This window comes from Xenopus tropicalis, chromosome 2, assembly GCF_000004195.4.
Source record: "Xenopus tropicalis strain Nigerian chromosome 2, UCB_Xtro_10.0, whole genome shotgun sequence".
Taxonomy (NCBI): Eukaryota; Metazoa; Chordata; class Amphibia; order Anura; family Pipidae; genus Xenopus; species Xenopus tropicalis.
Window position 1 is genome coordinate 113038623 of NC_030678.2, and position 21576 is coordinate 113060198.

General features: G+C 42.9%; 2 protein-coding genes across 7 annotated transcripts in view; both read left to right on the top strand.

Moving 5' to 3' along the window:
• inpp4a (inositol polyphosphate-4-phosphatase type I A) overlaps positions 1 to 21576 on the top strand; it is a 78332-nt gene that overhangs the window by 22037 nt on the left and 34719 nt on the right. For 5 of the 6 annotated variants that reach the window (XM_012957307.3, XM_012957308.3, NM_001079252.1 and 2 more), the window contains 4 exon segments: positions 7605 to 7646; positions 8898 to 9038; positions 11157 to 11201; positions 13596 to 13714. In XM_012957307.3, the coding sequence (XP_012812761.2) occupies positions 8948 to 9038; positions 11157 to 11201; positions 13596 to 13714 (255 nt within the window). In that variant the 5' untranslated portion in view covers positions 7605 to 7646; positions 8898 to 8947. 6 annotated transcript variants of the gene reach the window in all.
• LOC116408870 (filaggrin-2-like) lies at positions 18550 to 21105 on the top strand. The gene is made up of 2 exons (XM_031897018.1): positions 18550 to 20491; positions 20543 to 21105. Exons 1-2 carry the CDS (start codon positions 18552 to 18554, stop codon positions 20745 to 20747), a joined length of 2145 nt encoding a protein of 714 aa, XP_031752878.1. The 5' UTR covers positions 18550 to 18551; the 3' UTR covers positions 20748 to 21105.

Genomic DNA, 21576 nt, shown 5'->3' on the forward strand with positions numbered 1-21576 from the left:
TGTTCCTCATTATATAGACCAGTGCTGTCCAAGATTTTCTGTGCCAATTTATGCTATTTCGTATATTTGGGGACCATATTTTTATAAAACTATGATATCATACTAATAGAGCATATCTGCCCTGGGGACCTACAGTGTGACATCCCTGGTATAGAGAGAAGGGCATGGCTCCTACTGCAGTACACAAGGTTTATTGATAATTCATGATAAATGAATGTGAACAAGGTTTCAGGGCCTGTTGGAATATACCCATGAGTAGGTCAGTTTAATGAGACCTATTAAAGGCACAGTATCATCAGAAAATGTAAGTGTGGTAAAATAATTAAAATATAATGTACTGATGACCTTCACTGGTAAATATCTCAAGCTAGCCAGGCAATATATGTAATTCAGGGACAGTGTATTTTCCCTCAAAGCAATATTTTGGAAATGTAAAGTGTGCTAATGTTAAATTTCAGTGTGATTATTGCAGTTTCTTAATTGTGAGTAGGAATAACTATACTACTCTGTACTATTATTTGTCACTCTTCTGTGCTGTGTAATTCTGTACTGTTACACCATTTGAGCAAATACATGGCCTTAAACATTGTAGTAGTTTCAATAGATAATCACTGCTAAAAATAGATTTTTTTTTCTTGAGCTGTCCTGAGCTTTCTTTCTGTTTCTAATTTTATCCCTGTGTGTTTAATGTTGTGTGGGTGAGTGCGCCAGGGGAAGGGGAAGTTTTCCTAAGAGCTTCTACCCTCGCATTTGTAAGTGTTGGAACCATAATGTATAATGTTGGCTGGTCCCGCAAGATGGTCATACAGAGGCAGATTTAGCCTGCTGGCTCAGTGATTATTATCATCTTGTTTGTGAATTGTGAGAGGTATTTATTTGTAGGGTGAAAAATCCAGTTGGCTGAAAACGTAATCAAGCCATGGCTGGGATTTTTGGCAGATGCGCCTATATGGCCCCCCCATGGTTAGCTATGGTTTGAACGTTTGAAAATTATAGGCGAAAAAGTGCTTGGGGAGAACACTGAAATAGTCCATTTTAAGAACTGTTTTTTCCCATTTAAATCTTAAGCTATTGACAAATTCTTGTTTTTTTTATTAACCATCATTTGTAAGTTGTGTTTCCACCTGTAAATCTGTCAGTAGTTACTGTATCTCAGAGTTCCAGTTCATGCATTATGTACACTAACCTAATACCCTTAAAAATAAAGCCTGCTCATGAAGATGTTGGTCATCAATGTCATTTCTGAAAATTGATTTTAGAATTATGTTTCATTTAATGCATGCACATACCAGTAACTGCTCAAATGTCATAAGATCCTTTGAGCTTGCATTATTATTGGCTTATTTGAGTAATGCTGGGCTTTTAAAACTACAGAAATGATTCATGCTTTCCTTTTATCTTTCTTTTGAAAAGTGTGTGTAAGAGATCCTCCCTGGGTCCCTGGTGGGTTATATTTAGCCCCACTTGGTTGGTCTCGCTTGTGTATACATATCCTGTGTATTTGCATTCATAATGTTTTGTTTGCAAATTTACATGGCCATTGTCTTGTGTTTTTTTTACTTAGATGTTTGTACCTTGCCATTCCTGTGCATGTGGCACGTAAATAAGATATAGTGACCCTATACTGAGTGTATAGTCTATGTGCAGCATTCAGCAGCTCTGCTGTCTGTTCCTATTCTTCATTGTAGTGCTCTTTCATGGGCCTCTTGGGTGCTTGTAGGATTGTACTAGTTGAGGCACTGGCTGTCCTAACAAAGACATTGTCTTGGGAGGGAACCACAGACTTGGAAGCTATTCAAGCATATATAATATATAAGCTATTTAAGCTGTATAAATACGATGGAGGGATTTTTGCAACCTCTGTTTAGGTTATGTAAGGCTGACATAGAATGCAGATCATTGCATCCTGTGTTATTTGCTTTATTATCACTTATATCATTTTTGCTGTGGGACTTTTTGTGCAGTAAGAACATACAACAATTAAATTTGATGCAAATGACTAAATAGTCTTAAAAAATTTATAGTTAGGCATACTTAATTATCAGTTTTAAACTACTCTATTAATCTGCTAGATCAGGACCATAAATTTAATTGACCAAGTAAATACGCTTATTGTTCACTTGCACTTAATTATTTTATTCTAACCTTATTCTAGAGAAGTAAGACTTTTTTTCACTTTTCAGCTGCTTCTGCTCAGTGTTGCCTGTGACTTGAATATGCAGGCCGTTCAACGTTCAGTTACCGTTCTTTTCCAGTTTGCTGACAGCTGAACAAAACTCCAGTTAGAACAGTATTAAAGACAGTATGAAGGAAAACATAATAAAAAATTATTCTATATGATACACTTTAAAATCAAAATTCTCCCAATTGCCAATTTCCTACTCAGTTCAGCTATATTGTGATGGTAGCTACTGATTCAGATACCAAAGGTCACTTGAGGTGTAAAGGTAAAGTTTATTTGGTACGTACGTGGGTTCTGAGCAAAGTCAGGCGTCAGAACTACAGAACAAAGACAGCACAGGGTTTTATAGACTTTGACACAAGAGCATATTGAATAAGAGAACCTTGAGTGAATAAAAAAACTTAAATGCCTGGAATTTTTTGAGGAAAATTTGAGTTTGAAAATATGGCTTGACTTTACCTAGGACAACTCCCACTGACTTCTGTAGAAACTCGCAAGCTTTTAGATGGCAAATTTTTGTTTTGGGTTTTTTTTGCACTTAATAAATACCAGACATTTGAGTTGGATGTTTGCTTTTGCACAGGGGAATAGTGAGTGCTCACTCCTGTTTGGTTTGCAATTTGCACACTTTTACACTCATTGTAAGCTATGTACACTTCCACAGACCAACGCTAAGGTTCCTCCTTTGGCTGCATCCTCATTTTGCCAATGCAAGATTACTTCTGCTTTCTTGTTTTTTTTTTTAATATTCCCACGTCATATTTTCTTAAGTTGCTGTAGATCAGTACTCTTCCTTTTGAGTCATATATGAAAGGAAAGTGCAGCTGGGAGAGAAGTGTTTTCATGTAATAGTGTGCTCAAAAATATTGTTTTGCATTAACTAAATGCAGCATTTCTACTACCTGCAGCCCAGGTTATGTGTCTTGTGCTGTGTCTAAAACTGGCAGGCAGCATGTTTCCCACATACATATTTTTTAGGTTAAGGGCTCTGGTACACGGGGAGATTAGTCGCCCGCGGCAAAACTCCCTGCTCGCGGGCGACTAATCTCCCCGAGTTGCCTTCCCCCTGCCATCCCACCGGCGAACATGTAAGTCGCCGGCGGGATGGCAGACGCGGCGGGGCGATTTCGGGAAATCGCCGAAAAAGCCTCGCGAGTCTTTTTCGGCGATTTGCGCGAAATCGCGCCGCCGCGTCTGCCATCCCGCCGGCGACTTACATGTTCGCCGGTGGGATGGCAGGGGGAAGGCAACTCGGGGAGATTAGTCGCCCGCGAGCAGGGAGTTTAGCCGCGGGCGACTAATCTCCCCGTGTACCAGAGCCCTTAGACTTTTGGCTGTAGTTGGCAGTAAAAACCTGAATTGTGCCATATCTATCAGCTGCAGAATCAGCAATTCTCTTTAAAGGAGAAGGAAAGTCATTTTGGCATTTTACTGCCAAAAGATTCACCACATTAGTGCCACCTAGAACAATATATTTATTCTGCAGAAAGCTTTGCCATACCTGAGTAATCAGCCCTAGAAGCTTTCTCTGTTTGCTTAAGATTGCAGCTGCCATTTTAGCTTGGTCTTTGTAGATTCTTGCTGTATAGATGTAGCCCTTATAACTATATATAGAGGAGAGAGTTGGCCAGATTCTGGCCCTTGGAATGAAGGATTTTTTGAGACAGGAAGTCAGATACCTAAAGTACATGTTTACACAAGAGGAGACAAAAAATCCTGTGTTTATTTTGATAGAGGACTCAGTGCAGTGTTTCTGTGAGTGCTTATGGCTGTATTTACATAGACCTTTCTGATAAAGCTTACTTAGTTTTTACCATTCCTTCTCCTTTAATACGGATTAGGCTGCAGGGGCAGCAACCAAACTCTTGGAGACATATAGAGTGAAATACAAACTAACAAAGTGCACTGCTGTCTGAACACAGTACTGAATTCTGCACTTTGGAGACAGAAATTTGGAGGAGACAGAAATTTGGAGGACACAGAAGACATACTACAGGCATTCAGTCTTTTTAGAATTTTTGCACAGATTCAGAATCTTAGACCCCCAATCGATATCTGGCTGAAAATTGACCAGGTGTTGATCAGGCAAATTTGATTTTCCTGTTGGATGGGGGATCGCATTGGCTCATTGATGCAGTCCTCACTCTGAAGCTCCTATAAGTACAAATTAAACATTTTGAATAATAGTGTCCTTTTTGTCTAATACTTAGCAACTCTGTTCCCTTGGAGGGATACTCCCTAATTTGCACATAGCACAACTGAAGCACAGCTACTGCATACTGTATGTTTTTATGTAACTGCAATGCACAACAAGTAAAACAGACAGAAGAGTAACCGTTGCGTATACGCGGCAGGATTTGACCCAATTTCCTCTCTGGTAATCCAGTTTAGACATAAACAAGTGAAAGAGTTCTAGATTTGGGGAAATGCAGTTGAGGGAATACGTTTAATCACTTCACCAATTTACACCAATAGTTTAAACTCTCTTTACTCAAGAGGTGACTCATTAAGTAGGGCGATTACTGCTTCCAATAAAACAGTCAGAGGTGGCTTATAGGAAGAATTGTAAATGAAGCCATGCCTTATTTTTGAATCACAATGAAACTGTTTAGAAAAGTTGTGAAAAATGAATTGGTTTGGTTGTTGTATGCAATGGCTATAAATCAGTTTTGTACATTGTCACATATTGCGCAAAATGTAATATCCTATTTACAATAAGGTATCATGTTACTTTGTTATAAACAATCTGTAAAACATATCAACACAGGATATTCTGGTTTATTTATATGACTGGGAGTCCTACCTCCATCAAACACTTATACCCAACATTGTTGGTTGTATGTGGATAAGAACAAAGCATAGCACACACATTGTGTTAACAAACCCTTGCCTGAATCACAGCAGATAAGGCCATGTAACCCCCTTTTGGCTAATAAGTCAAAATGTCATGGGGTACATTTAGGTACATCGGTCTCTTCTGCCACAGGATGGGCCTCGCTAAGGGGAAGTTACAATACGGAGGGTGTTGTATAACTACACCTCCCACTGCAACATGTAAGTGTAAAATGCAGTAAATAAGCAAAGGACGCCAGAAGCTCTTGATGAACTAATTACAACTGGATTATTTATGCAGACAACATGGTATAGCAGGGTTCAGCACATATACATAGCACATGAGGTGTTAAAGCAAGGCAGACTCAGTAGATGGTACAATAGATATGGAACAGTTCTGCACCATTGTGGGTGGTACTGGGAAATGGTCTTTGCCCAGTAACAAGGAGAAAGGGAAAGATAGGGTTTAAAGCCATAAGGGCACATTAACCCTATGGGTCCCTACAGTCATATGCCCTAAAAGGTGTATTTTTGTGGCACTTTTGCACTTATGCATGAGGCAGTAGTAAATTAGCCCTCTTATCTTTTCCAAATGCATCATTTTTAGTGTATTGTATGGTGCATTAACCTCAGAAAGGGAGTAGTGTGATTCCGTATATCAGCGATACAAAATTGCAGACAAAAATCGTGCTAAAGGGTAGCCAGTTAATATCTTCTATACACAAAACAAAAAATAAGCTTAATAATCTCTGCACTCAGGTGTCTTTGTCAAAAATATTTATTTAATCATATGCAAAGTACAATGTTTTGGTCACTATAGCGTGACTTTTCTCAAGAACCTGTGTATCTGTGTTTGTATGCTGGTGCTCGAAACATTGGAATTTTGTAAATAAAACACTTTTCTTTTTGATGACATTATTAAGCACTGATTATAAGGATATCATTTACAGGATATTCATGGCTCTTGTGTATATTATATAGTAATAAATTTACCCCTAATTGTAAACTATAAAAATATTATAAGTCACTGAAAATTTACATGACTATGTGAAGGCCATGGAATATACAGGTCATGGAACTCCGAGGTGACTTATAGTTGTATATTTTACAAAAGGGGGTACATTATTTATTATAATACACATTTCAGTGAGTCTTGTATATTCATATTTAGTGTCATGTAATTGGTGTTTAGTGTGTATATCACTAAACACCAGTTATAACTGATAACATCAATACGTGTTTAAGTATATAATTTATAGTATATTCATGACTCTTTATTATTTAGTGGATATTGTACCCCCTACTGTAATTTATAAAGATATTAGAAGTCACAGAGGACACGTAAAAGTATGAGCCCGAGGGCCTTATGTAACTCAGAGGCGACTTCCAATATCTTTATACATTTTAGCAGGGGGTACATGATTCACAAGAAAATCTTTGGTGCCCACCATAAGTATAAGCAACAGTAGTACAGGTATGGGATCAGTTATCTGGAAACTCATTATCCAGAAAGATCCAAATTATGGAAAGCCTGTCTCCCATAGACTCTATTTTAATCAAATAATTCAGATTTATCTCGCCCCCACACCCACATTTTTAATCAAAAAGGCAAACAGCACTGCTTATTAAGCATATGCTTAAATCCAGCACCCGGGACTTGCACACCACCAATTTACTGCATTGTTTTCTCTGTGAACATAGTCCTATAGTTTCCTGGGAAGTGTTGGGAGAAAGGGCGGTAAAGTTGAGCAGCAGCATCTTCAGCAGGAGAACAGTGGCAGCGAGTAAAGCTTGGCCATACATGTTAAGAAGCTGAAGCTTGGAAAACCTGCTTGGTCCTGCAAACAATTGGACAATGGGCAAATGTCCATTGTCCAATTGGCAACTTCGGCGATTTGCCGAAATTGCCTGCGCAGCGTGTGCCATCCCACCGGCGACTTACATTTTCGCCGATGGGATGGTAGTTCCGGGAGATTAGTCGCCCCTGTTGCGGGCGACTAATCTTCCTGTGTGCCAGAGCCCTAAATGAGAAGGAAAGGCATTTTCACATTTTACTGCCATAAGATAAGTCACCATAGTGCAAGCAAAAATGCTATATTTATTGTGCAGAAGGCTTTCCTATACCTGAGTAAACAGCCATTGAAGCTCCCTCTGTTTGTTTAAGATAGCAGCTGCCATTTTAGCTTGGTCCCAGTAGCTTCTGTGCTGCAGCTTCTGCTACTGGGAGCTCAGATTACACAGTTGGAAGAGGGGAGCAAATTATTATGGGGGGGGTGAATTTAGATGGGAAGGGGGAGGAGGAAAAGGAAGGGGGAGAGAGTAGCAAACTGAGCAGATTCCTACCTAGCCCTAAAGGAGTCAGCAGTAAGTCTGACACAGAAGAACATGTGTACACAAAAAAGAAAAGAAATCCTGTGTTTCTTGAACATTTCCTGAGACAAAAATAATTTTCAGCAGAGGTGACAACATAGAACTATTCCTTGTGGGAGAAAGCACTTGCTTAAATAAATGTAACAGGAGTTTAGTTTATAATGAAAATATCCAGATGTATAGGTGTGTTATGTGTACAACTAATTTTTTTTTCTTTTAGAACTGATGATGATATATCCGAAATGTAGCCCTAAATGAAAAAGTAAGTAATGTGCACAATACCATATACGCCTCCTAATTATCTGGTTTGCTTGTGTTGAATTAATTATACAATGATATTTCTAGTAGCCTAATTAGGAGAACATGAACACCACTGCCAGTGTAGGCCTTTACCCCTGACCTTGCCACGAACACATGCATGGCCCAAATTACCCCTAGGTTTTACCAACTGCTTTCATGCTGGGTAAAGCTATCATTTCTTTAAGAATGTTGTGTAGCTGTAAATCCACATATAACAACCAGGCACAATTACATGTATAGCATCCTCCCCCTTACCTTTAAGTGAAGTATGTTTTGCAGTAGACAGTAGGGTGTGGGTTTTCTTCCTGTGATAGAAACCACTCCTCAGGATTTCAGTTTAAAATGGCATTCTTTATTCAGCAAATTAATTGCCTCACAAATGAGCCCTAGTGTTATGTTATCAGTGCAGGCACCTATGAACTGAAAAGGGCCAATACATTTTAAATTTTAGTCTGATTAGGCAAGTATTACTCTACTGATAGATTTAAGTTAGTGACTGACTGACTTGGGCGACAGTACTGCATATTGATATAGTACTTATGGTTTCCGGACACCAGGGTTTACATAAGAGGATAGGTCTCCTCCGATTGCAACCTTTTTTACCTTTATGTTTTAATGTCTCCAATAATGATTGTTCCTATAACCTGGTGAAATGTACTTTGAAGTATGCATACATGCTTATTTGCTATTATGATTACAATGCTACTTTTATATTAAGTCTCTAAGGTTGTTAATATAGGTATTTTTTGCTACTGCTTTCTCAGATATATGAATTTCTCTATGTAAATATACCACTTCATATACATATATAAATAAACCAGAATCTTATTCTAGCACAGATAGAACAGTTGTTTTTGAGTTAGACTAAAATATTAAATGTATTAGCCCTTTTCAGTTTTTAGCTCATAGATGGTTGTTTACATGGATAACATAAAACTGGCACTCATTTCAAGTGCAGTCTAGAATTGACATGCGCCATTTTAACAGAACAGACCGGGCAGGCGCAATGGCACTTGGTGCAATGACATGCAAATGCAAGCAGTGTGTTTAGGTGCAAGTGCCTTTTATGAATTGCATCTGAACGCACAATGATTGTGTCCATTTTCGTATTACCACAACCACAGCTGCTGCAGCTTTATAAGAGCCCTGCTGTGCAGGGTTAAATTATATTTCTTTATGTCTTTTGCTGAAATTTCTTTCTTCCATTTTGTAGCACTTTAGGTTTCACAAGCCAGAAAGGAAGCTAGCCTTCCTTATGACAAGATGTCTGTAAGAGAGCACAGTCCGCGCCATGGTGCCAGGCCTCGCTCCACTATCGATGTCAGCTCTGAAATGATGGGCTTGTCACTGGCGGGTAAGTGATCTTTAGGCCTTTGTAAAAAGCATGTTTTTAGGCTCTTTATTATTTACATATAGTGCCTTGTTGCCTGTAGAGGTCTGTTTTTTAGGTTTAATGATAGATTATGGCTGTGATCCCCAACCAGTGCGTTGTGAGCAAGCTCACCACCCCCTTTGATATTGCTCCCAGTGGCCTCAAAGCAGGTCTTTATTTTTTCATTTCTAACTTGGAGGCAAGTTTTGGAGACATAAAGACCATGGCTACCACCAAACAGAGCCTCCTCTAGTCTGCCAATCCACATTGGAGCTACAAATTAACCAATTATAGCCTTTTTTGGTCAACCCCAGGAACATTTTTCATGTTTGTGTTGCTCCTCAACTCTTTTTATATTTAAATGTTGTTTGCGGGTTAAAAAGGTTGGGGACCCCTGGATTATGGGATAAAGGGGTTGCAGGTAGTGAGCATCCATATAGACAGAAACATCACATATAGACAACCTGATTCTCACACAGCCTGTATTAGTCAGTTGCACTTTATAGGCTGCTCTTTAGGGACTATACACTTTAATTGTACATGTCAATGCATTTAGTGTGTATATTATATAGAACAACCAGGAGGAGTACTACTAATATAGGCATGAGATCCCTTATACAGAAACCTTTTGTCTACCATGCACTACAAACTAGCTTTGGAACACTATGGGGCTGATTTACTAACCCACGAATCCGACCCGAATTGGAAAAGTTCCGACTTGAAAACGAACATTTTGCGACTTTTTCGTATGTTTTGCGATTTTTTCGGATTCTGTACGAATTTTTCGTTACCAATACGATTTTAAAACTTAACGCTACGAAAAATGCGCAACTTTTCGCGTAAGTTTTAACGCTACGCAAAATGCGCAACTTTTTACGCAACTTTCGTAATGGATAGGAAAACTCGCGTTTTTACGCAAAAATCGTATTGGTAACGAAAAATTCGTAAAGAATCCGAAAAAATCGCAAAACATACGAAAAAATCGCAAAGTACCGATCATTACGAAAAAAACGCAATCGGACTCCATTCGACCCGTTCGTGGGTAAGTAAATCAGCCCCTAAGATTTTCACCGAATTTTTCGTGTCTGCGCCCGTGCCACTTTTTCGTACGCTTGCGCGAAAAAATCTGAAAGGTTTTCCCGCTGTTTACAATCGTTCCGTACAAAAATTTTGTGACTAAATTTTGTGCACTAAACGGAAAATCTCAAATCAAATGCCAATTTCTGTTTTTAAGAGTGGAGTAAAAAAAACACCATCAGTCTTCTTAAAAACCTCCTTAGGGCTCTGGCACACGGGGAGATTAGTCGCCCACGACATATCTCCCTTGTCTCGGGCGACTAATCTCCCCGAGTTGCCATGACCCGCCATCCCACCGGCGAACATGTAAGTCGCCGGCGGGATGGCACACGCGGCGGCGCTATTTCCCGAAAACGAGTCTTTTTCGCCGCCGCTGCGTGTGCCATCCCGCCGGCGACTTACATGTTCTCTGGTGGGATGGCAGGGGAAGGCAACTCGGGGAGATTAGTCGCCCGCGAACAGGGAGTTTTGTCCCAGGCGACTAATCTCCCCGTGTGCCAGAGCCCTTATCTCACAACCGGACTAACACTTTAGCTTAGATAAGGGAAGGGTTTATTTATACAGGGGCTTGTCAGTAGATGATCTGTTTAGATTGTGATTGTATGAACCAGGATGTACAGTGGGACTTTATTTCCAGTTTCAGATTTTGCTGCATGAAGTTGCCTGCTGTAAGGAAACTTTGTGCGACTTGGAAAACTGACGTGGTGTGTAGGCCTTTCCAATGGCGATTTATTGCTGGTGGAAAGGCTTTTTGGGGAGATTAGTCAGACACAGTAGCAGAGATTTATCGTGGGCGACTAATCTCCCCATAGTGCAAGAAATAACAAAAATGCGTATTTCATATTTAAAACAAAGTACAAAAATATTTTCAACACAAGCCCTATTAGTTTCAGTAATGTTGAACAAGGGGGTACACAACCACTTTATGGTAAGATATAGCGGTCTTAGCATGTTCATTTTTCAGTTTGAAAAAAATTATATCTGTCTTCAGGGTTAATTTTACTTATTGCATTATGTTCACAGGAAACTTCCAAGACCCTGATGAGCCAATATTAGAATTTAGTTTAGGTAAGATTCCTATTTGCCTATATCCCTTATCCTGTTCAATACTTGTTGGTCGTGTAAGGGGAGAGCATCAATTCATATTTTTAATCAGCTGCTTCTACAGTTTCTATAACAACAAAAAATGTAATGTGAAATGAATGACAATGCTTTTAAAGGGTTCTAAAGGCAAAAAATAAAGCATTTTTAGGTTCTTCACTTAAGAACAAATACATCTTGAGTATACCATTATTAAAAAATATGTACCATTTTAATAAAAAAAAACCTCCAATCTTTTGCAGTTGAATTCCCCCTTCTCTTTACTCGCTTTGACTGCTGCATTGCTCAAATCTTTAGACAGCAGCTGGCAGCACTACATTACAATGATCATGGCTGAACAGCAGGGAAAGGGTGATGGGGGTTTTAAATGTTTTTATTCCTTACTAAGGGTAACGTTGGGGAGAACCAACTCTGCTTCCCTGCCCTTCAGAATTCAGAGCAGTTATAATTTCCATGCCCCAGCGGGGGCAATAACAAGCTTTGAGAATGGAGCAGATTGACAGAGTAAAAGATTGGGATTCTTATAAAAACATTATATATATAATTAATAAAAGTATATTGAACATATTCTTTTCAAATGAAGAACCTGAAAATTGCCTTATATTTATATTGGGACCCCTTTACAGGCAGTGCCAAACAGACATATGAGCGTTGGCTCATCTGCCCTGTGTGGGGTGGCCAAGAGCAGACTGGTGCTTTAATTTGCGTCCATTATTGAAGTAGTAATGGTTCCCATTTAAAGTTTTGCATTAAAAAGACAAGAAAAAGTGAAATTGCTTGGGGTGCCAAGTTTTTAGGCCATTACCTTCTTCAGTGTTTCAGGGTCCCTTGTCTGGCTTGGTTAGCGCATGTGCAGTACAGAAAGTTTTCCTAGCTTTTCAGATTGAAAATGTGCCCTCCTATAATTAGTGCAGGGGAAACCTGGGGGGGACAAAAAAACCTGCTGGCAGTGTTTTTGGAAGAACAGCAGGCCTGGATAACGGGTAAGTGCAGTAGCAGCACTAGGAAGGTGTCTAACAACTTGGCAATCCCAGTGACTTTGCTTTTCCTTCTATTGTAAGGTGGCAATGTGTCTCCTTACAAATACAAGGCACTATTTTATTATTACAGATAAAGGGAAATAGTTTTTAAAAATGTTAATTATTTAAAATGGAGTCTGTGAGAGATGGCCTTCTCATAATTTGTAGCTTTCTGGATAACAGATCCCATAACTGTATATTTTCATATACTTCAAACTGCTATATACTGCATCCAAAACTCTCACTTCTCTAGTGGAGATTTGCATCCCCGTACAGTTTAAAATCTTTGAAATCTTTATACCACTAGTTAAGTAGGTTACGTTGAAGTGTATATTATCAATGTAATGGAAAAAAAAAATAGCTGTCATTTAAGAAAGAATGAGGAACTGACTGGAATAGAGACGGAAATAGCCCTTGAAAAATCTGACAGGTGAAACATTTTGGGCGGGTAGAACTGCAGCATACTGGAGATTTAGAAGGAACGTAGCAGAGAGAAGACGAGAGAAAACAGCGACAGACCAGTACAATATATATAAAAACTATTGTGTACAGCTTTTTATGTTTTATTCCGCAATAGAATCACACTTTTGACTTTTCTAATTCCCTGGAATCCAAAGGAGCGGGTAAATGATTGCTGGCAAACTAATGGGGATACAACATTAATAACAAAGACCTGGATTGTGTGTGTAAATAAGAGCACAGCACCGTGGAGATATACCTTAAATAGATCACTTACTGTTGTTGTGAATTTAAACCTGGGAAGTATGTGGATAGCATCTATGTTTTTAGAGAACTATGGAGGTGGTAATATTTTTCGTGTACAGATTACACAATTTTATGGTGTAACTACAGCAATCTACATCCATGAACTTTATATCTTGTATGTACACAGTTATATCCAAGTCATGTTTTTTGTGTTTTTCAGATATAACAATCTGCTTTAGAGAAGAGAGTTTTGGTTGCAATACTTGTGTGTTTGTGTATACTGTATATGAGCACTGGCCTTTTCATTATCATTTCTTTAGAGGATTTGGTCTTCTTCTGTGTCTAGAGTGTAAAAAATAATTACATGTATGTCAGGCCTTAAATCTGTCTTGCAAGAACTAAACGCGGAGTAGCTTCATTTTCCCTTTATGTCCTGTTTAGTTCAAGTCATAACAAAATCCATTGTTTACGATTAATAAAATAGTAAACTATGTTTAGCACATTCCCTGTTCAGTGAACTCACATTGGAAGAATTCTTCCCTTTTAAGCTAATATGTTATTGTAGTAAGTATTACAGCCAAGCATACTGACAAGTGGGTTTAGCTAATATTATTTTCTTGTTTTGTCTTTCTTAAAGCATGCAGTGAACTTACTACACCATCACTGGATCGAAAACCAAATAGTTTTGTAGCAATTAGTGTTACAACTCCACCTCAGGCTTTCTGGACAAAACATGCACAGACAGAGATCATAGAGGTGAGAACTGAGTCATTGCTTCTGCAAAAATTATTAATACATTTACAAAGTTTACGGTGATTTTACTGAACTCAGATGTCTTGTGCAGTGTACAAATAGGGTATGGGGGTGTAGCCTTATTATAACAACCCTTGCCATTCTAGTTTTTAAAGAGATTGGCACAAGGGATACACAAGGCTCTCTTAAATGCCTGAACCAGAATCAACATTTTCTAACCTCTTGACAGTGTTCAAGACAAAATCTGCAAAGATAGAACACCATACTTAGATGTGAACATTTACCAGTAGAAATATTATGTGTGATGATGGGATAATGTGGCTTGCAAGATGGTATTAGCAGAACAGTTCTTTCTGTATAATGTAGCGGTTATAGCTGCTTTTTAAGGAAATGCATATGCTACATATTTCCTCTCTTTATATAACCTACATTTAGACCTCACCCCATTTATGTAACCCTTCAAGCCATCTTATTGTATAGATTTATAGCATACAGCAACTTTAGGAGCGATAAGTAGGGTTGTGACAAAGAAAACTGTTTTCTGTAAGTGTGGCAGAATCTGAAAGCAGTATATTTAAAGGAGTGAAGGGAAACTCTGATTAAAGGTAATTATAAATACTTTTCCTTAGACAATGCAAAGTAAATATAATTATTGTCAGTTCTTTATATAGTGGTGACATATTTTGCAGATCTTTACAGAGATTATATATTATTTACATGAGTCCCTGCTCCAGTGGAGGCTACATCACGTACTGCATTTCTCTGCCTTGTATCTCCCCTGCCTGGTGCCATTGCTTTAATGGGAACAACCTGTTTTTTGTTCTGAAAATATTCATTTGAGTGTTTTTTTGGACAAAAATTGCTTGTCACAAGTAGTTTTAATTCATGTAAATGACAGGAGGCTTGGAGTATCGGAAGTTTCTCAGACTGAATTTTTCTAAAACACTGCTCATTACAAGATTATGGTCCCTATTATTATATTTACACATAATGGTCAGTATTATCAGGAACCAGTTAAACTAACTGTGTTTCTAGAAAACCAGAGTACCTCATTCTTCTATAACATGTTCAAGAGAAGGATTAAATTAAAATGATGTCATAGAGTAAAGTTTATGGAGCCTTTAAGTAGCCTGGGGGCCATAAAAAGCCTCTTGAGGGCCCCATCCAGCCTGCTGGCCTCAGGTTGGACAGCCTTGCTTTAAGGCAACAATGCTAAGCACTGAAAAAAAGGTTTACTGGTGTGACTTTACCAGCAGTGTCTATGGAAATAAATTGTTAGTAGGATGAAAAAGATTTCTCTAACAGGTGTCTGTGGGACACAGGGACCATGGGGTATAGAAGGTACCAGCAGGAGGCAGGACACTAGAAGAGGAAGAAGAGAACTAACCCCTCCTCCCTGCTGCTATACCCCCCAGTACTTCCTGCCTTCACCAGTTTTTTTCTAGTGTCCCACAAGGAGACAGGATCATCACATCACTCTTCAAGTATTTCTTCGGCCAGACTCATCTGGCAACAGGGGTTGTCCTAGAGATCTCCAACAGGAGACACTCTTTTCAGGCTTCCCCCTACGTGGGAAAAGTAACGGACGCTGGGGCACGTAAGTTTTTACAAAAAACTAGCCCTGCAGATACCCTGCCTCTGAACACAGAGTGCAGAAGCTGCCCAGCGCTTCCCAGTGCCATGGCCTGGCTTAAAACTGCCTCTAACTCAGTAGCCCTGCTCCCTGCAGGCTACCCAGCCCGACCAACCCCCCCTCCCCCCTTTTTTTGTACTACTCTGCCTTCTCCATTGTAGCCATACTCCCAGCACAGTCCTTACTTAAACCGCTCCCCAGATCCCCCTTAATCAGTACTGCCTTATTCCTGCCTCTGCCTCCAGCCCTGCTCTCCTCTTACCATCCATCAATGCGGCTCCTCTGTCCCTTCGATTCCCTTGCGTTCGCCATGCGTTCCGCCATGCGTTCCACCATGCGTTCCACCTTGCGTTCCACCATGCGTTCCACCTATGCGTTCCACTTCCTGCTCGGCGCGACGTCAATAATCTTCGCGCCACTCTTCGCGCGCTTCTCCTGCACTGCGCTCTCTCTCTCCTCTTCGGACCGCACGGCAATCTCGCTCTCCATCCTGAACAGAGCAAGAAAAAAGGGGCAATTCTCGGCAGAGGCTCTGGCAGTAGGGGATCACAGGGACCACGGTTTACCCTCTTATTTTCCTCTATTGCAGGAGTTAGGCGCTGGCTAGAGGGAGAAAGGCATAGAGGGGGTTGGGCAGTCATTGGGGCTGTGTGTGTGCGTGTGCATTCTTTATGTCTCTGTCTTGCTGGCTATGCATTCTCAGCATTGAACACTCCTCTCCCATGATACTTATACTTCATGTTTCTCATAATATCAAGGGGTTATTTCACTGGCATGTACTGACACCATGTACTAGACCTGTACTGGCACTGTATACTAGCTCTGTACTAGCTCTCTGTACTAGCTCCGTACTAGCTCTCTGCATTAGCTCTGCATTGCAATACTCAGACACGGGTTGTTATTACTGACTTGTACTGACACCTTTTTCGGCACAGCACTCTTACTGCGATTGTACTATTTTACCGCACAGTACCACGCTACTTGTTCTGTTCTGCATTAACTTTTCCTTCCTGCACTAACTCCGGTACTATGGCAGAGGGCAATTCAGGGGGTCCCTTTTCCAGAGGGGCTTCCAGCTCCTCCAAGGTAAAATTCCTGGCCTGCGCCAGGTGCTGTAAACGCCTACCCTCCGGCAGAAAGGAACCATTATGCTCCTCCTGCTCCAAAACTACGGCTGAACCTGCTTCCCAGGCCCAGGACCCTACTCCACCTGTCCAAGCTGCAGAACCCGGGGATGAGCCTACTCCCGCAGAGACGCAAACAGCACAGACACCTACTGTGGCGCCTATCCAGGATCCTCCGTCCTGGGCAGTCTCTCTCTCCACGGGCATCCCCAAACTAGCCGCATGTCTGGACAAGCTCCTGGATAAGCTGGATCGGGAAGACTCAGACCCTCGTCCAAGGCCCCTTAAACGCCATGTCCCCATACACACTGAGGACTACAGTGACTCCGAATCACCTCAACCTTCAGCCGACTGGGACGGACCATCACTAAGTGAGGGCGAAATTTCCGATGACGATGACCCTGCTGACGCCGAAGAACCTTCCAGATCTCCGTCAGAATCCGTAGACTCTCTCATCGCGGCAGTCATCTCCTGTCTAGATCTCAAGACTCCAGACTCTCAGACCTCAGCACAATCACTTTTCAAACGCCAGAAAAAGCTACTATCCATGTTTCCTACTCATGAACAGCTAGACAACATTATTCAATTGGAATGGGATCAACCTGAGAAGCGCTTTCAAGCCAATAGGAGGTTCCAGCGCTCCTACCCATTTCCACAAGAATCTCTTCACAAGTGGTCCACGCCACCTTCAGTCGATGCACCTGTCTCGCGCCTTTCCAAGAACACTGCCCTTCCGGTCCCTGATGCTTCCTCATTCAAGGACTCCATGGACAAAAAGACGGAAGGCTTCCTCAGAGCCGCGTTCACAGCGGCCGGAGAAAGTCTAAGACCGGTCCTGGCATCAGCATGGGTATCTCGGGCCATCCAGACCTGGTCCGACTCCCTTATCGAGGGAATCAATTCTGGCGCCCCCAGACAGGAATTGGCGACCCTAGCATCTCAAATCAAGGACGCCAACGAATACCTCTGTGAAGCATCTCTGGATGCGGCTCAAGCCATTAGCCGCACCTCAGCTCTCTCGGTAGCGGCACGTCGTTCCCTATGGCTTAAACTGTGGTCGGCCGACCTCTCCTCCAAAAAGTCCCTAACTTCCATTCCCTTCAAGGGCAAGCTCCTGTTCGGCCCTGAGCTGGACAAAATCATCAGCCAGGCTACCGGGGGAAAGAGCACGCTACTCCCACAGCCAAAGAACCGTACCTCCTTTCGTCGAGGACGCTTTTTTCGAGGAAGGCCATCCAGGCCATCATCTGCATCATCATCCAGGGACTTCCAATCCCAGTCCTCCAACAAGCCTAGATTCCAAGGCCGTCCCAAATTTTCCTGGCAAAATAAGAAGCCTCGCGGCAAGCCCTCCGACAAGTCCACCACAGCATGACTACCTCCCACAGGACAACACCCCGGTGGGAGGCAGACTTCGCCTATTCCGAGACGAGTGGCTTCGCCTCACTGCCGACCCCTGGGTACACGACATAATCTCCTCAGGTTATCGGCTCGAGTTTGTGTCCAGACCTCCAAACCGTTTTTTCATGTCAAGACTCCCTCCGGATTCAAACAAACGCAACGCCTTCCTCTCCGTCATCCAGGACCTGCTGGACGAAAGAGTGATCGTTCCCGTCCCTTCGGGAGAAAAATATCGAGGTTTCTACTCCAACCTCTTTATTGTTCCAAAGAAGGACGGATCCTTTCGGCCCGTCCTAGACCTGAAGCACCTCAACGCCTTTATTCGTTTCTCTCGCTTCAAGATGGAGTCTCTCCGGTCAGTCATCTCAGCCATGAATCCAAACGAGTTCCTGGTGGCCCTGGACATAAAAGATGCCTACCTACACGTGCCAATTTTCCCTCCCCATTGGAAGTTCTTGCGGTTTGCACTCAAAAACCAACACTTCCAGTTCACCGCACTCCCCTTCGGCCTCACCTCGGCCCCCCGGATATTTACCAAGATCATGTCGGCGGCCGCAGCCTCACTGAGGTCACGAGGGGTCTCCATCACACCATACTTGGACGACCTACTTCTCAAAGCCCCCTCCTTACCAGCAGCCACATCCCAACTCTCCCTGGTCATGCAATCTCTCACCGTCCTGGGATGGAGGATCAACACGGCAAAGTCCAGACTAACACCTTCCCAACGCATGCCTTTCCTAGGCATGGTATTCGACACGGCGGAGCAGAGAGTGTTTCTCCCACTGGAGAAGATTGCCAGGATCCAGAGCCTTGTCCGTCAGCTCCTACGCAACCCCCAACCCTCCGTCCGCCTGGCCATGCAGGTGCTGGGGTCACTTGTGTCCTCCATAGAAGCAGTTCCCTTTGCCCAATTCCACCTAAGGGCCCTACAATGGAACATCCTGGATCAATGGAACCGCAGCTCTCTTTCCCAGCCGATCAACATTCTGCCCAAGACGAGAGTGGCCCTGACCTGGTGGCTCAACCAAGCCCACCTGGAAAAAGGACGCTCCCTACAGGAACCCCAGTGGCTCATACTTACCACGGATGCCAGTCTCCAAGGCTGGGGCGCAGTCCTGGGACACCTTACCGCACAGGGAACCTGGACGGCTGCGGAAGCCCGCCTTCCGATCAATATCTTGGAAATCAGGGCGGTACGCCTAGCTCTCTACCATTGGCAGAACCAACTCACAGGGCGCGACATCAAGGTCCAATCGGACAACGCCACCACCGTCGCTTACCTCAATCACCAAGGGGGCACGAGGAGTCGACAGGCCCTCAAAGAGGTCAGCCGCATTCTAACGTGGGCAGAAGCGAGGGAAGTCCGCCTCTCTGCCATCTACATTCCCGGCCTCGAAAACTGGCAAGCCGACTACCTCAGCCGACAACGGATCGATCCGGGGGAATGGGCTCTGAACCCCGGAATATTCCAAGACATCGTAGATCGCTGGGGCCTTCCAGAGGTGGACCTCATGGCCTCCCGTCACAACCGCAAGGTGACACAATTCATGTCCAGATGCCGAGACCCCCTAGCGTTGGCAGCAGACGCCCTAACGACTACGTGGGACTTCGATCTCGCATATGCCTTCCCGCCTCTCCCTCTTCTTCCAAGGGTCATCAGAAAGATCAGATCAGAGCGATGCACAGTCATCCTGATAGCTCCTCATTGGCCAAGAAGAGCATGGTTCACCGAACTGATGGCTCTCAGCAGATCAGAACCGTGGCCGCTACCTCAGACCCCCGATCTACTCGCTCAGGGACCAATCCTTCATCCCAATCCAGCCTTCCTGAATTTGACGGCGTGGAGATTGAGTCGATAGTCCTCAGACGTAAAGGATTCTCCCGTGACGTCATACGCACCATGATGGCAGCCAGAAAACCCGTCTCTTCCAAGACCTACCACCGAGTATGGAAGACCTACAGAGACTGGTGCGAAAACACTGGCCACTCCTTTCAGGACCTATCGGTCCCTCGCCTCCTGTCCTTCCTACAATCAGGTCTGGACAAAGGTCTGTCGCTAGGCTCCCTCAAATCTCAGATCTCCGCACTCTCTGTGCTCTTCCAACAACGTCTAGCCATCCTACCCGACGTCTCCACATTCATCCAAGGGGTAGCACACATTTGCCCTCCCTTCCGGGAACCTCTGCCCCCATGGGATCTCAATCTGGTCCTTTCTGCCCTACAAACTCCTCCATTCGAGCCGCTAGCCACCATTCCCCTAGCCTGGCTATCCTGGAAGACCGTATTCCTTCTGGCCATCGCCTCAGCTCGCAGGGTGTCAGAAATCAGCGCACTGTCCAGTCAACCTCCATACCTGATATTCCACGAGGATCGAGCAGTACTACGGACCATTCCATCCTTTGTCCCTAAGGTGGTCTCGGCCTTCCACATCAACCAAGATATCACCGTTCCATCATTCTGTCCTAATCCGGCATCACCCAAGGAGGTAGCGCTACACTCCCTCGACCCAGTGAGGGCCCTTAAATTCTACCTACATCGCACCCGAGACTTTCGAGCCACAACCTCTCTATTCGTCCTCCATTCCGGCCATCGGAAAGGACACCAGGCATCCAAGACCACCATATCTCGTTGGATCCGGGAGACCATACGCAGAGCATACATCGCCCGCGGAAAATCTCCTCCCATTCACATCACAGCTCATTCTACCCGGGGCATAGGATCTTCCTGGGCCTTCAGAAACAGAGCTTCAGCCGATCAGGTCTGTAGGGCCGCCACTTGGTCCTCCATTCACTCTTTCACCAAATTCTACCAATTCGAGATCTTCGCAGCATCTGACGCGCACTTCGGTAGAAAAGTGCTCCAGGCGGCAATAAATTAGTCCTCCTATTTGACCTACTATCCGCTTCTCCCACCCTGAGAGCAAGGGACAGCTTTGGTATGTCCCCATGGTCCCTGTGTCCCACAGACACCTGTTAGAGAAAAGGAAATTTTGTGATACTCACCGTTAAATCCTTTTCTCTCAGGGTGTCTGTGGGACACAGGGCTTCCCCCCCTGGAAGCGGATAAACCTTCTGAACTTCCTTCTGCCTACATGTACATAGTTTTCAAGTTGACTGTTACCTTGTGGTTCTTTGTGACAAAACTGGTGAAGGCAGGAAGTACTGGGGGGTATAGCAGCAGGGAGGAGGGGTTAGTTCTCTTCTTCCTCTTCTAGTGTCCTGCCTCCTGCTGGTACCTTCTATACCCCATGGTCCCTGTGTCCCACAGACACCCTGAGAGAAAAGGATTTAACGGTGAGTATCACAAAATTTCCTTATCTGATCCATAACCATTCTGCACAGGGAGGAACAGGCCTACCTGTCAATTATGACTCTTTAATATCCCAGTTTTTAAAGAACATGGGATTGTAATATCGATAACCAACCGCTTAAGGAACAAAGATCCAACTTTAAGCTCTATTGGATGAGGTAAAATAAACCATCTTTTGTGCTTAGAGTCACCTTTCACACAAGATCAAAGTAGCTGATTAGTATTTAGGATTGCAAGGAAGTACCTCTAACTGAATTGTAGGAAAAAAATAAAATGTATATAGTGCTTCCTGTCTTCGTGAGAATGCACCAAAATCTTTTGTTAAAAATAAAATTAAAAAAAAGATACAAGAAAACGCAAGCTTTGAATTGTTCAGAAGAGGTAAGAAGAGTCTGAAA

Coding starts and splice junctions, on each gene's coding strand:
- LOC116408870 (XM_031897018.1), top strand. CDS start 18,552: ATGGAGGATCAACACGGCAAAGTCCAGACTAACACCTTCCCAACGCAT. Junction 20,492..20,542: donor CAGGCATCCAAGACCACCAT/ATCTCGTTGGAT, acceptor CGCCCGCGGAAA/ATCTCCTCCCATTCACATCA.